The sequence below is a fragment of the Diabrotica virgifera genome, chromosome 6 (assembly GCF_917563875.1).
Source record: "Diabrotica virgifera virgifera chromosome 6, PGI_DIABVI_V3a".
Lineage (NCBI taxonomy): Eukaryota > Metazoa > Arthropoda > Insecta > Coleoptera > Chrysomelidae > Diabrotica > Diabrotica virgifera.
This window is the reverse complement of record NC_065448.1, coordinates 222,967,164-222,983,681: the sequence shown is the minus strand read 5'-3', so window position 1 is coordinate 222,983,681 and position 16,518 is coordinate 222,967,164. Positions and strand designations below refer to the sequence as shown.

At 32.7% G+C, this 16,518-nt stretch overlaps 2 protein-coding genes across 3 annotated transcripts in view; one reads left to right on the top strand and one right to left on the bottom strand.

Moving 5' to 3' along the window:
• Window positions 1-158: 158 nt before the first annotated feature.
• LOC126886731 (inositol polyphosphate-4-phosphatase type I A) overlaps window positions 159-16,518 on the top strand; it is a 49,634-nt gene continuing 33,274 nt past the window's right edge. Inside the window, exons 1-5 of the mRNA XM_050653742.1 lie at window positions 159-375; window positions 5,698-5,846; window positions 10,263-10,436; window positions 10,539-10,894; window positions 15,718-16,029. Of these exons, the coding sequence (XP_050509699.1) occupies window positions 5,729-5,846; window positions 10,263-10,436; window positions 10,539-10,894; window positions 15,718-16,029 (960 nt within the window). The 5' untranslated portion in view covers window positions 159-375; window positions 5,698-5,728. The remainder of the gene's footprint in view (window positions 376-5,697; window positions 5,847-10,262; window positions 10,437-10,538; window positions 10,895-15,717; window positions 16,030-16,518) is intronic.
• Window positions 6,743-8,523, bottom strand: LOC126886742 (uncharacterized). Of its 2 annotated transcripts, XR_007698758.1 has the most exons (3): window positions 8,131-8,523; window positions 6,862-7,599; window positions 6,743-6,797 (listed from the first exon to the last, which is right to left on the bottom strand). XR_007698758.1 is itself a non-coding variant. In XM_050653760.1 (2 exons), the coding sequence occupies exons 1-2, from the start codon at window positions 8,342-8,344 to the stop codon at window positions 7,172-7,174; spliced, it is 642 nt and encodes a 213-aa protein (XP_050509717.1). In that variant the 5' UTR covers window positions 8,345-8,523; the 3' UTR covers window positions 6,758-7,171. The 2 variants fall into 2 exon arrangements, 1 of the variants encoding a protein (XP_050509717.1); XM_050653760.1 differs by having other exon boundaries at window positions 6,758-7,599.

The following is a 16,518-nucleotide window of genomic DNA, read 5'->3' as shown; positions in this document are numbered from 1 at the left end:
TGTATATTTTGATACACGCTATTTTGATATGTTTAGTGTTTGTTTGATAGAAAAATATTTGTTATGACGTTTAATTCTACCTAACCTTTTTATTTGCGTACACGTTAGCATATACCTAGACACAACGTATTTGGAAAATTTAGATTTTTTGACGTCACACTATCACGGTCCATTGGCTCAAACTTCATTTAGTGTCCGTTTTAAAAATATAGGCGTCAAAATTGACACTGACATTGGACCGGCTGTTTTCTGTCAAAAATGAAAATGTCAATTCTGGTGTATGTGTAAATATGTTTTAATAAATAGTTTAAATAAAGTGAAAATTTCTTCCAATATAAAAACAAAAACTTTATGAATAGCATGTGAACCATTCAAGTAAGTAAATTATGGTTATATATTACAAGGTTCTCAATAATTGATGTTAACAAATTATCTATTATGTATGGACCCCCTGGAAGTATGTTTACTTGAAATAGGAATTATAAACATATACAGACTTTTATAAGTTTTATAGCATCTATTTTAGATCCTTTAAGGCATATTACTGTCTTGCTAAACCTTTCTCCAAAGACATGTAGTTTGTTAATTTGGGTCACATGTAAATAATGTTTTTAACATGTAGGTATAATTAGTGTTTATGTAATTTTTAATAATTGCGCATGATGATGTTATTAAAATGTTATTTACTTTCATAGAAAATCGTAGCTTCTACTTTAAATGAACTAAAATCCATATGAGCTATCCAATGTAATAAGATTTAATAAGTTAGTAATTTGCCCTCTGACAGACAAAAATCCTAATCTTATTGATTTTGCTATAGTAAAAGCAATATCACATACCTACCTCCAAATTTCTCCTTCATTTGACCTCTCATCATATACTACTCTTCATTGAACTACAAAGCTAAACCGCAGTTATTGTCCTAAACTTTTAACACTTTCTCATAAAAGAACAAACTGGAGCAGATATAGAGAAGAAATAAAATCATCCATTAAGGAAGTCTCATCCATGCTGAGGGAAGTCTCAGTTGAAGAAGAGGAAGCTATTCGTAAAGTTGTAAATGCACCATACCCAATGGCTCTGTCTATTAAAACTGTTAAGAAATATAAAATCAAAGAAGTAATTGATAACCTGGGAATTAAAAAGTCACCTGAATATGATATAATTTCTAGTTTAGTACTAAAAAATCTACCCAATGAAGACGTAAGTTAAATCACTTATATATTTCATTCAATATCAAAAACAGGTTATCTTCCATTGCAATGGAATTGTTCTTCTTCCAGAACCTAATGGCTCCAGTACACGTTGGGCCAACTAGTTGGCCAATGAGTTGGGCCAATAAGTTGGGCCAAGTAAGAACAGTGAATACATGGAGATTACACGTTGGTGGAGTTATCAGTCTGCATTAACCTTTCTTAGTGGATAAACAAAAAACAAACTGATTATGGATATGGATGTGGAGACTGTAGCAGCTGCCGCAATTAATTTGTACAATGCGTTCAATGCTTATAGAAAAGTGTACCAAACAAGAGTGATTAAAAAACAATAGCGCAAACGACGGTGCTTTTACACCGAAAAAAGTATTCATATTAAAACACAACCTTAAAATTAATACAGTATTATATAAATTATAAACAGTATCAGTATTATGAGAAGAGAAAACAAATATTTTAAACTCAACGACAACAACGTGTTTAGTGTTCATAACCAAACAGCTGTTTGGCAGATCGCGCAAGTCCCAAAAATCCTTTGATTTGTGCACCAAATACCGACAAGATTCGGTTTGTAGACCAACGCTGACCGCCAATCGCAAACTCATGCCAAGTGGTCCTGTACACGTTAAACCCAACTCCTTCGCCCAACTGATTGGCCCAACGTGTACTAGCCCCATAATAAGGATCATACAGAAATATCTTCATATCGCCCAATTAGCTTGTTGCCTATAAAGTATTTGACAGCCTTTTCTGGGAAGACTGGAATTTATTTTATATAATAGTACTTAATGCTTTGTTTTACCAGTAGCTTTACCGAATTATCAGTTTGGATTTAGTAGAAGTGAAGAAAATAGAAGGTACAAAATGGGTGATGAGAGATAAAAATACTCTGTTACACTGATGACATTATGTTAGTAGTAGAGTGTAAAGACAACCTACAACCTTACTGCATGAATTCCACATTAACGCAAAAGAAATGAATATGAAATATCAGCCCAAAAAACAAAAAGCTTAGTAATAGCCAAAGAACCAATAAAATGCAAATTGAAGTTAGAGAATCAAAGTATACAACAAGTAATGACTTTAAAATACCTGGGAATTAATCTATCAGCCGATAACAATTATCGAAGAAGAAATAAAAGACTAAATAATTAAAGAATATAAAAGATTAAATAAACACCTAAGAGTGGAAACAAAGGCCCGAATATATAAGTTAGTTACTAAGCCAGTTATGACTTACATGGCCGAAACAAGACCAGACAAAAGCAAAACACAAAGACATCTGAAGACCAATGAAATGAAGATCTTTAGGATTGCTAGAAAAGGACTACAGGACAAGGTAAGAAGTGAGGAAATCATATGCATATGTGGGGTAGACAATACAAATACCTGGGCAAAGAACAGAAAAGAAGACTGGAATCAACACATAAGCAGGATGTCTGAATCAAGAATAGTAAGAATAGCCAGGGACAAGTCACTAATAGACAAAAGAAATATAGGACGCCCAAGGAAAAGATGGAACAACAATTTAGGGGCATATATAAAAGGCACCTTTGAAGAAAAACAGGCAGTACTGCCTACATAAAAGAAGAAGAATATTTAGGAAACAACATGGTACCATTGAGGAAATTCTTGGGGCAATAAAGACTATCAGAAATTTGCTTGAACACAAAAATTTCTGTACAGTGTAGTCGAATTGTTCCAGTTTCCTATTTTTATATTTATTTTTGTATATGTAAATATGTCAAGTAAATATTATGTTCTATTCAACATCCTTAATGTGTCTAATGTGTTTATTAAGGGCCGGTATTTCCAACCTCACTTAAGCCAAAGCTTACTTTAAGCCTTTGCTTAAGCTTAAATGCCTGTATTTCCACTTTAATTTGAGGCTTAAGCCTATGCTTAAACCAAATAATTGTAAGCTCGCATGGGAGTTGGTTTAAGCCTTTGCTTAAAATTTGTTTTCTGTTTTTGGAGGTTATTTCTATAGATTATCAATTATAGTTAAGTTATTTTGAGTTATTTTGAAAACCAACTTTTGAGTAGTAACGTTATTATTAGATTATTAAATAATAATCTAATGATCTATTACAGTGGTTTTCAATGTTTTTGAGCCATGTACCACCAAAATTCTTATAATTATTTTTGGTACCACCTAACTGAAGTATCTACGGAGGTAGATAATCTAATTAACAGAGTCAGGCAAATATGCAATAGTGCATATGCATATTTTGGTAGTTTCTTTTGAATTTTGCATATACTGGTATATTTAAAAATAAAGTGCATATAATAGGTTTTCAAAGCGAATTTATTTGTTTATTCATGGTTCAAATACCTTCGTACCTAATATTTCTGTGTGGATCAAGGCATCCAGAATTGGTCATTGATATGGGAAAATTATTATGCTCAGCATGCAGTAAGTAAATACAAAGTAAACCTAAATATTTTAAATTGCATGAAAATAATCAGAAAACCAAAAAATATACATTTTTAATTTAAAATGCTTTAAATAACCCCCGATCTAAAAATTATTTAGTTTACTGTAGGGATTTTTTGCAGGTTCCCTGCGAAAAAAAAATCCAGATAGTCCAGCATTGCAAAATTGCTTTACTCAAGTAGAATACATCCTGCTTCTCCTGCTCATCGTAAAAGGCAACAAATTGAAGCAGTTTAAAAACAGCCTTGGAGGGGCAAGGGCGCACTGGCCCATGAACCGATCAGCACGAACCAACTCATGGAAAGAAAAATGGGACAAAAAAAGAAAAACAATAAAGGTGGAAGAGAAAGTTAAAAAAAATAAATTAGAATCGGGAGAGAAAAAGCAAGATTCGATATCTAGGTGCTTAAAATCAACTAATCGGAAATCAAGTGAGCAAGAGACATTTAACCATGATTTTTTCGAAGCATTGTTAAGCTAAAATATATCTTTGTCCAAATTATCAAAAGAAAATTTGAGAATATTTCTTGGAAAATACTGCAAATGGAATATTTCAAGTGAAAGAAGCTTAAGAAGAAATGAGGTTGATTCTGTAGATATATTCTGCAGTACTGAGTAACATAAAATTAGAGACAATAGGAGACGATTATTTTTATGTATGTGTGGATGAAACAATTGATTCTTCTGGACATTACATCGCACATTTATTAATCGGATCTCTTAAAAATGGGCAAGCTTGTAAATCGCATGTAATTTCTTCCAAGAAGTTGAATAAAACCAACGCACTAGTTAACAGTTTTAAGGTTTTTGCAAGATAGTTTAGCAATTTGTTTTCTTCCTTTAGCTGTTCCCAACGAAAATTTTTTATTTTTCTTTCAGATGCTGCACCTTACATGGTTAAAGTAGGAAGCAATTTGAAAATTTTTATCCTCGTTTAGTACATACAACTTGCCTAGCACATGGTTTAAATATGGTTGCAGAAGAAATTAGAAATAAATTTCCTCTTGTTAATAATTTTATTTCAAATATGAACAAAATATTTCTTAAGTCACCTATAAGGTATCAGTTGTATAAAGAACATTTGCCGAATGTTCCTCTTCCACCAAAACCTATTGTTACTGGATGAGAACTTGATTAGAGGCTGCAATGTTTTATGCAGAAATTTTTGCTGAATTAAAGCCAGTAGATTCTTCCGAACCACTTATACTTTTCAAAGAATGGGTGAAAAATAAAATAGTACCACAGCAACTTTCATACTTAAAATATGATGTACATACAATACATGCATTTTTGACACAAATAATACATGCATATTTGACATAAATAAATGCATATAATTGCATATTTGATACAAATAATATGCATATATATGCGCATATATCTTCCTTTTCAGCCTGCATATTTGCCTGACTTTGCTAATTAACTACAAATATGCTGAATTTTGGCTGTGGTTTTGCGTTTTGTCTACCACCGCTCTTAATGAAATGTACCACAGATTGAGAACCCCTGATCTATTAATTTATTAATCGTAATAAAGCTAAATAACATTCTTACTACTTTTGAAAGGTGTGGGCACATAAAAATTATTTTTTCTACCATGCTTGGTAGGTATATTTATTTTACAAAAATAAACTTTCCAATTTGACATTTCCTATATATGCAATAAACAAAATTACAAAGACGGATCTATTGATTTGCAACATAACAATAAAAATATAACCAGAGAAAATATAGACAATAAACTAACAGCACATGTACCATGCACACAAAATTAAGTGAAGTAAATGACATTGATACAGATGACAAGATAAAATTAAATGTCAACAGTAGTGGTTTTTACCTCAGAACAGTTAGTTATGGCATTTTGACGTATTCAGAGGTACCAAACCAATTAACTTTACAGTTGAGCATCAGTTTAGTTAAGGAAGTGATGGAAATACGGCACCCAGCTTAAGCTTCTCCTTAACTTTTGACATAGACTTAGCTAAGCAAAAGCTTAAGTAGCTATTGAAATACCGGCCCTTACTGTATTATGTTTTTTTTCAGGTTTTTCAATTAAGGACATCCCAGTTTATCAATGCGTTTCAACAAGCAAGAACTGGTCACATTGGCCACACAACCATCTACCAAATTTGAAAAAGAAGGAGTTTTAATCCTGCGTGAGAAACAGGAGGGCTTTTTCAGAAAAACAGAAAGTAAGTAGTAGTAGTGATGTAACCAATAAAAAACGGTACGGTTTTTTTTTTAAACCGTTTTTATTGCAAAAAAAAACGAAGCCTTCGTTTTTTTTTGTTTTTTTTTCGTTTTTTTTTATTTTAATTTTTTAAGTGGGTACAGTTTATTTAATGACAAAAACATATAATAAATATAATATTCTGTATAATTTTATAACAAAATAAGTATTATTTCGTTTCATAATTAATTTCGTATAAATCCTTTAAATAAAAAGACCATGGGTATAAACAAAATAAGAAGAGTTTATTCGTTAACTTGCAAAATCAAAGCAAAAATAAGTAATAAAAATTTATCAAATAAAAAAAACAACGTCTTAATGATTGAAAAGGTTCAATTAATTAACCGAATCCCTTAAATGAACACTGATCCGTCCCGTCGCTATCTGCATTTTCTTCAGACTCTGAAGCTTCCTCTTCATCACTTTCAAAGACAGACTCCGACTGATCTGAATTGGATATTATCATTGGTTCCGGTTCAGATTCTAATGCAGGATTGACTGTGAAGCTAGGGCCAGCAATTGATTCTGAACTGGATGATTCACTTGGCTGTAGTTCAGCCATTAATTTTAAATTATGAGCCACATACACGATTTTTGACGCTCGAGTATTGGTCAGCCTGTTTCTCTTGTTGGTGTGAATTCCCGAATATGAAGAAAAGGATCTTTCACATGCTGCTGATGTCGCTGGCAACTCTAGAAAACGAATCGCCAACTTGGAGAGTGCGGTATTTGAGCAAAGACCACTCCACCAGGCAATAGGGCTGATAGCTGCAATTGTGTCCTCATTCCATAGAAAAGCCTTTTTGAATAGTCCTTCTTTTGCAATAAAATTGACAACGTCAGCTAAGACGGCTGCTTCATCAACATCTGGCATCTTCTGTGCTACCTTGTATATGACTTCTGTCGCATCAGTCTACATTAAATAAAAAAATTAATATAAATATAAATAAAACCCACTATAACCTAAAAAAATTTACCATCTCATCTGAGCTAAGTTCGCAGCCACGATATTTTGGATCCAAAAGGTTAGCTACAAAATGAACACTATAAATAGCAAACTTCTTCCGATTTTCAAAAATTGCCCTTGTATCTGCTTCCTCTTTGGATAACAATGGACTTTTATGACATTTTCTAATGAGGTGTTAACCATTTTTTTAAATAAATGCAGACATTTTGAAATCGTTGGTGTGTCACCTTCTACAGAGGTAATTGTGTTAGCAATTGGTTCCAGAAGCATAATGTATCCTTGTACCCGGTCCCAAAATATATCGCTTAGAGCATTTTTTTTTAAGATGGGTGTTTGCTTACTGCCTTTTCAACTTCTTCATTGATAGCCATCCTTTTTATTATTTGTTTGTTAACAAGCAATGATTGTAGACAAAGAACTAATGATCCCCATCTGGTAGGCACTGGGAGTTTAAGACTGCAACTTATTTTTAATTCGTTTTGTTTTTCCTTTTCATTTTCAATCAAGGCCCAAGCAGCTTTCATGTTTGCTGCATTGTCTGTGACTATACCAAATACCTTTCGGGGACCGATTTCACGTATTACTGCACCAAGGGTTTTTGCCATATATTCTGCAGTATGAGGTGCAGTGCCTGTGGGCATAATTTTAAAAAGGAATGGCTTTGGAGTTGTTACAACAAAGTTTGGGACAGCCTCGTTCCTAATATTGGACCATCCATCCACCATTAGTCCAACAGAATGTGCTCCAGCTTAAAGTAAAGAGATAATTATTTTTAACCTACTAGCATAATGTAGGTTTACTTATATTAAAGTCGGGCCGTTCTAAAATTACTGAAATATATACGACGGACGGTGTGGTACAACACTATACCGCATCTGGTTGCTGTTCAAGGTCTTTCCTGTTAAACTTCGTCCGTAGTACGTTGTTCAGTGGTAATTTTACAGCGGCCCGCCTATATATTGTCAATGTTTTAATAAATATAATAACAGTAAATTAAATATTTTTTTAAAAATTCCAAAATTCCCCAAAGTACATTAGTTTTAATGAACGAATACGGTTCCAACCGAAGTCGATGCCAAATTACATCATTTTGTACAACACTCCTTGGTAATGATGCAATGGCATCGAAACCGGTTGGAACCGTATTAGATTATTATTAAAACTAATGTAATTTGTGGATTTTCTAAAAAATATTTAATTTATTGTTATTACGCAGAATTTCACAGAGTAAGGGCCGAAACAATAAATTTTAATAAATATGGTAAAACTTAAATCTTACCAATGTTTTCCGAAACCATAGCCTTTACACGTAGGTGCTCACTGTCTAATAGTGGGCCTGATACAAGGTGTCGGGTTGGTATCTGATAAGCAGGTCTGAGAAATTTAAACAACTTCTGCCACTGTATATTTTCTACTAAAGCCAGTGGTGCTTGACTTGAATAGATAGCCCGGCTAAGCAGTTCATCGGCTTTTACTTTTTGTTCAGGTGTCATTTTATCCAAAAAACACCTCTTTAGATTGTGATTTCGGTTTTTCTGTAAATAAAATTCCCAAATTTATTAAATTTAAAAATAAGTCTGTAAAGTAAGGTTATCTTTAGGAATTTCTACTAAATAAAGAAGAGGGAAATTTGGAAATACTTTTAGAGCTTTGGTACATACCTTTAACTTTTTCCTCCCTTTTTTCATGTATTGTTTGTAATAGTCTAATGTTTCGTTGTTTTCTCTCCGTCACTCCATACTTTATTTTAACTTCCTCTGGACATTTTAGGCATTTTTTAATATGTTCCAACAAACGTGTCCCATTTTTTGATAGTTGAAGTGTACAAAAAGTACACTCTACTTGAGGAGTTTTTTTCTGTGTTTTTAGCATTTTAAACAGGGAACTTACTTTGCAACTTTTCCTTCCCCGTGATTCCCGCGAAGAACAAGAACTCGAATTCGAAGACATTATAAACATTCAGTTTTTGTCACTAATGTCACTACAGTAGGTAACAAATAATTTATTATCATAAAACACAGAAAATATAATTAACAATAATTAATTTATTTAAACACACTTAAATAAGCACTAAACACAAATATTTCCGGCACAAGGCAAGTAAATCACAAAATAACAACAGAACACCTGCAAAAGCTAATCGGTAATTCCCCGGTTTTCTCAGCGCCAACGAATACGAGCGTCCTGCTAAATTTCGGTGATTCCCAAAAGCAACGACGTAAAAAAATAATAGATAAAGGCAGTAAGGGTTTAATGTTTCAATATTTTTTAAAAAGGAACGTCAAACACTGAGTTTCTAGATGTTTTGGATATAATATTGAAATATTGGGTTATTTTTAGGCTTAAAAACAACTCCTAATATTGATATTGTTAATATTACGTTGAGAAACTAATAAAAAACAATTAAAAACAAAAAAAACACGTTTTTTATTGTTTTTTTTTTCGTTTTTTTAGAATTAAAAAAAACACGTTTTTTTACATCACTAAGTAGTAGCATTGAAGTATTGATTTACAGTATTTTTTTGTTATTTTTAATTTGATCTTGAGAAACAGGCCTTGAAGATCTGTTGAGAGTCTCTTCAATCATCCAATGTTTTTCCTATCTATTTTTTTCTTTTTAGGTTTGTGTTGCTGATGGTCAGTGATTCACTTCTTTGTGTATTAGTGTATTCCCACATTTTGTCAGGGTCTCTAGTAGTCATTGCTAGGTCAGCTTTTGCTAATGCTTCTCTAAAATTTTCTGGATGTTTTGGAACCAACTTTTGTCTTTTATTTGTAATTGTCATAACTCTGTGTAGCTTAATGCAGAGTTCTGCTTGTAACATTTTGTGGTCAGAACTACAGTCTGCAGCTGTTTTTTTTTATCTTTAAGTTTATTACTGAGCTCCTCCATCGTTTAGTGGCAAGAATATAATCTATTTGGTTTTTGTAGCATCCTTCAAGTGAAGTTCATGTTGATGGACTTATTATATTATGTTCATATCTCTGTTAAGATATAAGATGTAGTATGTGGTGGTACACATGGCGCTAAAAATCCACTGTGTTCGTATATGGTACACATGGCAGTTCCAAGTGTTAAGGTTCTCAGCATTATAATAATCATTCCAGCCTTGAGCTGGAAGTGATGTGACATTCCAGATGGATTTAGACTGTTTTAAAACTCTGTAGAATATTTTCTCTGCAAGATTTTCAACGAATATTCCCTGTTTGATCTTGTGATGAATTAACCCTTTTGGTTTTCTTCATTATCCTTAAACACTGTTTTTTTAAAGTGACACCTTTGTTTTTATTTCTCATTCACTGGATTTTAGTGGTTCTTAGACGGATGTGTTTTGAAAAAAGTTATATTTTGAACAGTTTAAAAAAACATAAATAGTATTACATTATGATAAATTTTGTCTTTCGTTTCAGTTAGTTTAGAAAGATGGTGTCGCCTGAGAGGAAATTTGTTGTTTTACTTCAAAAATCGAGATCCGTGGTCAGAGCCATTAGGGGTGATTGTACTCGAACAGTGCCAAGTTAGAATAGATCCACCAATGTCAGGTTCAGCTTTTACCATTGAAGGATATTTTCCATTTTATCTGGGTAAGTTTGTAAACATTGAACTTTATACAAAAAGCTGCTTCCAAGCCATCTTCTCGCATACACACATGCATTTAGCCAAACTCTATTTCACATCTGTTTCAGCTTTTGATGGAGGTCTTAGCCAGGCTTTAGCGTCAGTATCAGATGCTGAACGATCGAGTTGGATAGACGCCATCAGACATGCCAGTTACGAGGGAATAAGAGCCGAGTTAGGCGCTCTGAGACAGTGTATAGAAAGAAGAAGAAGTCACAAACCAGTAGTCGATCTTCAGACGTGGAGATTACAGCACACACATACGCTTGATGTCACTGAAATACCATTGTGTGAAGTATCCTTTTCATGTGATAATTTACTCTGTGATGGACATGGTAGACCTCCAAATCCTTCTCTAGTCGTAGATGTTTTTATACCTTCTTCCAAGTTTTGGGTGCAGTATGGCAGGACCGAAGTTATAGAGGTAAGTTTGTTAAAGTTGACATTTATAATTTTTGTAGAATTAAGGCATTTATGTACCGGGTGTCCCAATAAGAATGGCTCTTGGCCATATCTCAGGAACCGTTTATAGTACAGCTTTGAGAAAAAAATATTTATTACAAAAGTTGCCTCGGAAAAAGCCTGGAAATTATTTTCATAATTGTAGGTCCACCGCTAGAGGGCGTAATTGAATATCAAAATTTTACAAAATTTACCTAATGAAGGGGAACTGGAAATCCAATCATCGTATTCTTCATAAAATTCTGCGCATATTTGATTTCACAAGTTTAAGTCTACCTTTGCAAATAAGAGGTAGGGGTGAGTGGGAATCTTCTTATGAAAAAGTGGCTGTAAGTCCGGTTCTGCTAAATCGAATTTTACCTACTTGGTCTTGTTGAAAACAACTCTTTTTCGTCAATTTAATAGTCTTATTTTCGAAATAGCCTAATAAGTATATGCTAGCTAGTAGGCGTTATTTAATTATTTTCGAAAATCTAGTTTTCTTTGGAAAATATTAAATACAAGTATGCATTTTTATTCCTGTATTACAAAATTAGACCAAATTAGCAACATAATACCAAAAACCGCATGTCGATACATTTTTTCTATCTCGAGATATCTTAAGAAACGTGTAAATTTTAAACAACTGGTAATGTCACCGGTAAACGACGTTAAGAAAAAGTAGTGTGCTATGGAAAAAACGAAACATTTTCCAGATGTAAACGTATATAATTAATTATGATAACTACAATAAGACAAACAGCACTATAAAATATAAGAAAGAAATAAAAGCAACTACTTACTTATTGACGACCTAAATGTTCAAATTGTTGCCCATCATTTTCGATGCAAGCGTTTACTCTTTCAAGAGTAGATTGAACAGCAGTCTCAATTTCTGCTTTCGCAATGCTTTGAATGGCGTTTCGTATTCTCTAGATTCTAGATCATGTTTTCTCGAGTAGTGGGCCTAGCGGCAAGAACAAGGTCTTTAATCCGTCCCCATAAATAAAAGTCTAAAACAGTTAAATCTGTTGCTATTCAATCTATTCTTGAAAGAGTAAATGCTTGCATTGAAAATGATGGGCAACAATTTGAACATTTAGGCAGTCACTAAGACTAAGTAAGTAGTTGCTTTTATTTCTTTGTTATGTTTTATAGTGTTGTTTGTCTTATTGTTGTTTTAATTATTTATATACGTTTACATCTGGAAAATGTTTATTTGTTTTTTCCATAGCACACTACTTTTCCTTAACCTCGTTTACCGGTGACAGTAACAGTTATGTTTAAAATTTACACATTTCTTAAGATATCTCGAGATAGAAAAAAGGTATCAACATGCGGTTTTCGGTATTATGTTGCTAATTCGGTCTAATTTTGTAATTCAGGATTAAAATGCATACGTGTATTTAATATTTTCCAAAGGAAACTAGATTTCTGAAAATAATTAAATAACGCCTCCTAGCTTGCACATTACTTATTAGGCTATTTCGAAAATAAGACACTTACATTGACGAAAAAGAGCTATTTTCAACAAGACCAAATATGCAAAATTCGATTTAGCAGAACCGGACTTACAGCCATTTTTTCATAAGACGGTTCCCACTCACCTCTAATTTGCAAAGGGAGACTTAAACTTGTGAAATCAAATATGGCAAGAATTTTATGAAGAAAACGATTATTGTATTTCCAGTGCCCTTTCATTGGGTAAATTTTGTAAAATTTTGATTTTTTAATTTTTGATATTTAATTACGCCCTCTAGCAGTGGACCTACAGTTATGAAAATAATTTCCAGGCTTTTTCCGAGGCAACTTTTGTTATAAATATTTTTTTCTCAAAGCTGTACTATACCCTATTCCACGAACATACGCCTGTTTTGGATTACTTCGACAACGAATATTTTACTGTGCAAAATAAGAAGAACGAAAGTAAATTGCAAATTACATTGTTGTTTATTGGTATAATTATTAGCGCCATTTACTTTCGTACTTCTTATGTTGCACAGTAAAATATTCGTTGTAGAAGTAATCCAAAACAGGCGTATGCTCGTGGAATGGCCTATATAAAAGGGTTCCTGAGATATGGCCGAGAGCCATTCTTATTGGGACACCCGGTACATATGAAATTATTAAAATAATTTAAGAGTTTGCAGATTGTTGATTGTTAATTCAAAATTATTTTTGCTCAATACAGACACGCAGTTAGGCCTGAATCCTCCTTGACACCGATTTGTAGAATGCTTGACTATTTTACTGTTGTTTATTCCTTTCCATTTCTTAATATTGCTGTTGTTCATATTTTCGTTTTTCTCTCTAATCAGTTTTCTTGCTTCTTGTCATGATGTTTTATAGTCTTCTTTGCTTTCTGTTATTTCTTGTTGAAGTATAATGTTTAGCTTTTTCTGTTTTTCTTGTAGTTTTTCTTGGCATTATTTATCAAACCATTTTCGTGTTCTCATCCTACTGTTTCCTATTATTATTTTTGCTGTCTCTTCAGTCCTGCTGTCTCTGCAATTGATTTTTCCATTTGTTGCCATAGCCTTTAGACATGATTGCTCTGGTCTACTATATTTAGATGTTTCATTTCCTTGTACGTAATTTTCTCAGGTTTCCTCATTTTTCATTTTCTTGATGTTCCACTATCCCATTGCTTCGTTCGTTTTATGTTTCTGCGATGATATTCTCAACCTGATTTTTGCTCTCACTAGGCAATGTTCTGTATCTCTATCTTTTCCCCTGAGGCTTCTTACATCCTGAACATACTTCCATGTCTAGCATTGACAATTACATGGTCAATTTGGTTTCGTGTGGAGTTGTCATTAGAGACCAAGTCTCTTCGCCCATTATCGTTTGAGATATCGTGGAGGCTATTTTGTCCTATTATCGGTCTTAGGTTAGGCTTTTTGACTATTTTTGCATTGAAGCCTCGACACATATTATTTTCATGTCTTGTTTGGAGATTCTCTCCAGCATTCTTTCGAGTTGTTCATAGAAGTGATCTGTGATTGTCGCATATTTTAATGTAGAAATTAATGAGTTCGAATTAAATGTATATACAAACAAGCTGAAAATGCGAGCAATATCATAACGAAAACTTTGTTTATTTACGTATTTAAATTCATAATATGGAAAATTACTATTACGAAAAGTTGTTTAGAATTAAAAATTATGTTTCAATTTGCAATTATATCATTATAATTTAAATTTTGTGAACTATAAAGATACTTCACTCAAAATTCATATTTTTTATATACCTCGTATAAAATTAATAAAATTTTATATGTGATGGTTGCATCATAAATCTTAGACCATGAAGAATATTTTATGAAGAATAACGTTTCTTCGTCAAAATAAAAATGCAAGAGTTATAAATGAAAATGATGATTTAAAAAATAAACCTTATTTTCGTTTTCAGCACCATCAAAACCTTGGTTAGACGAAAATTAGCCATTCACCACACCGTGGTCAGTATCTTGAGAAATAAGCGTTATTTTAAGAGTGCCACTTGTCTATAAAGCCACATAACTTTTTTCTTATTGCATACTTTGACTTGAAATTTTCCAAAAAACTTCTTCATGAATTATATTTTATTCCTGTGTTTGTGAAAATTATAAACTAAAAAGTTTGTCACTCAACTTTTTTAAGTAAACATGAAACTAACGAAATCTGACGACAAAATGTTTAAAAATTAACAACTCCTCTTTTAATTTGTTTAAACAGTTTGAATAAAGCACATTGTTATTTAAATACTTCAAAGATGACACAGTAAAATTTTCAAAAGGAAATATTTACAGCGACCAAAGATACAGCGAGGTAAAGTCGAAAAATCATTAAAATTGATTTTTCGCATTTTTGCGTAAAATTTTATTTTTTAACATGTACCACCAAGTCTAGATAAAAATAAACTTCATATTCAGATTCAGCGGTATCGAAAATATAAAGAATCACCAAAATTGGTCATTCATCTTAAAGTTGATTTTCGTGGTCGGTATAACATAATTTTAGGAGTTGCTACCGCTCGCCTAAAAATGGAACAGTCTATTTATCATTAAAGAGGAGGCCGTATACTCGTACAAACCTTTGTTGTTAAAATACATTATTTCTTTCAAAATATACTCAAATTGTATTTTTAAACATCTTATTTATTTTATATAATAATTAAATTCACTATAAAATGTCATTTATATTTTATTAATACCTAATTTAAAATTTAGTTTGACATTCACGAAGTGTCAAACTTAAATGTAAATACCAAGTATCATATGCTTTGCTTAACAAATTCAGATTAAAACTAGCCTACTTACTAATAGCAACGATTTCAGATGACCTTTAGTGTGTCGGACGAAAATAAAAGGATTGTGACGTCACATTTTAGACTTTGAGGTCGGTTATCTCGAAGATAGTTAGAGATATCGAAATGCCGTTTTCAGATTTGAATTCAGAAGACCAAACTACATAAGAGTCCATCGGTAAATCGGCTCTAGGTATTACAGGAGCGGCGACGCTATAACACACAGACTTTGCGAATTTATAAACGAAAAGTTTTCGTTGAAAAAGTATATTATATTTCACTATAATCTACTTGCTTATTTCTTTTATATTTCGTAATATACATACTCAATTCTGAGCTGAGGGGAGAAGCCAGCGTTTTTCTAGATTGAACATATATACCCAAACTCCCTTTCTGGTGTCCTTATATATTATATAGAGACCATCGTATGTACAGAACGCAACAAGGGATCTTTTAAGACATACGCACTGAAGAAAAGTTGTTAATAGTAGAAAATAATATTATATTGTCTATTTCAGAGATGTAGTAACCCAATATTTCTTTCAACCGTGAGCTTCCGCGCCTCTGACGGCCTTTCTAGAGACACTAGAGTCAGATTCACTGTTTTTGACGTACGAGAAAGAGTGTCTGATACAGCCGTGCCTCTAGGATCAGCTTGTATTCTTCTGAGTGTCATGCAAGATTCAACCAGACTGCGAATACCCGTATTATCCAGGTCGCAAAGCACAGTAGGATTTTTAACGATCAACGCTTGGTTTTTGGAAGGTGAGGATAAGGGGAGTAGCACTGAACATACGCCATGCAAGAAACCTCTACATAATCCCACCCAGGTATATTACAACTATTTTGTATAGATAGATATAGCTAAATAAACATAGTTTCAAAAGTTATGTATTACCCAAAATTTTCGTCGCGCATACGGGCCATATTACCCGTATGCACGCCAATGGTGAATATAAAATTCTTAATTGTATGTCAAACAATGCGCAATAACTACCTCTTAAAACCTACCAAATTTCAATTTCATATCTCAACCGGTTTTAGTGCAATAAACAAATCGTCATTTTGTAAGAAAAATTTCAACATTCCGTATCTCGGAAACGAAGCATTTGCGGACATGTTTATAAAGCAAGCTGTCATTTCTTTTTCATGGAGTTGTTCATGTTCATGGAGTTTCATGGCTAGTTGTTAAAGTACCTAACTTTTTTATTATCCAACATACGCAATTAAATCAAAAAACAGAATGTTAAGAAAATCTGAGGCTAGAGTTGGGTTTTAATTTCAGTATTTTATAAATGCTAGAATATTCCACAGGGTGT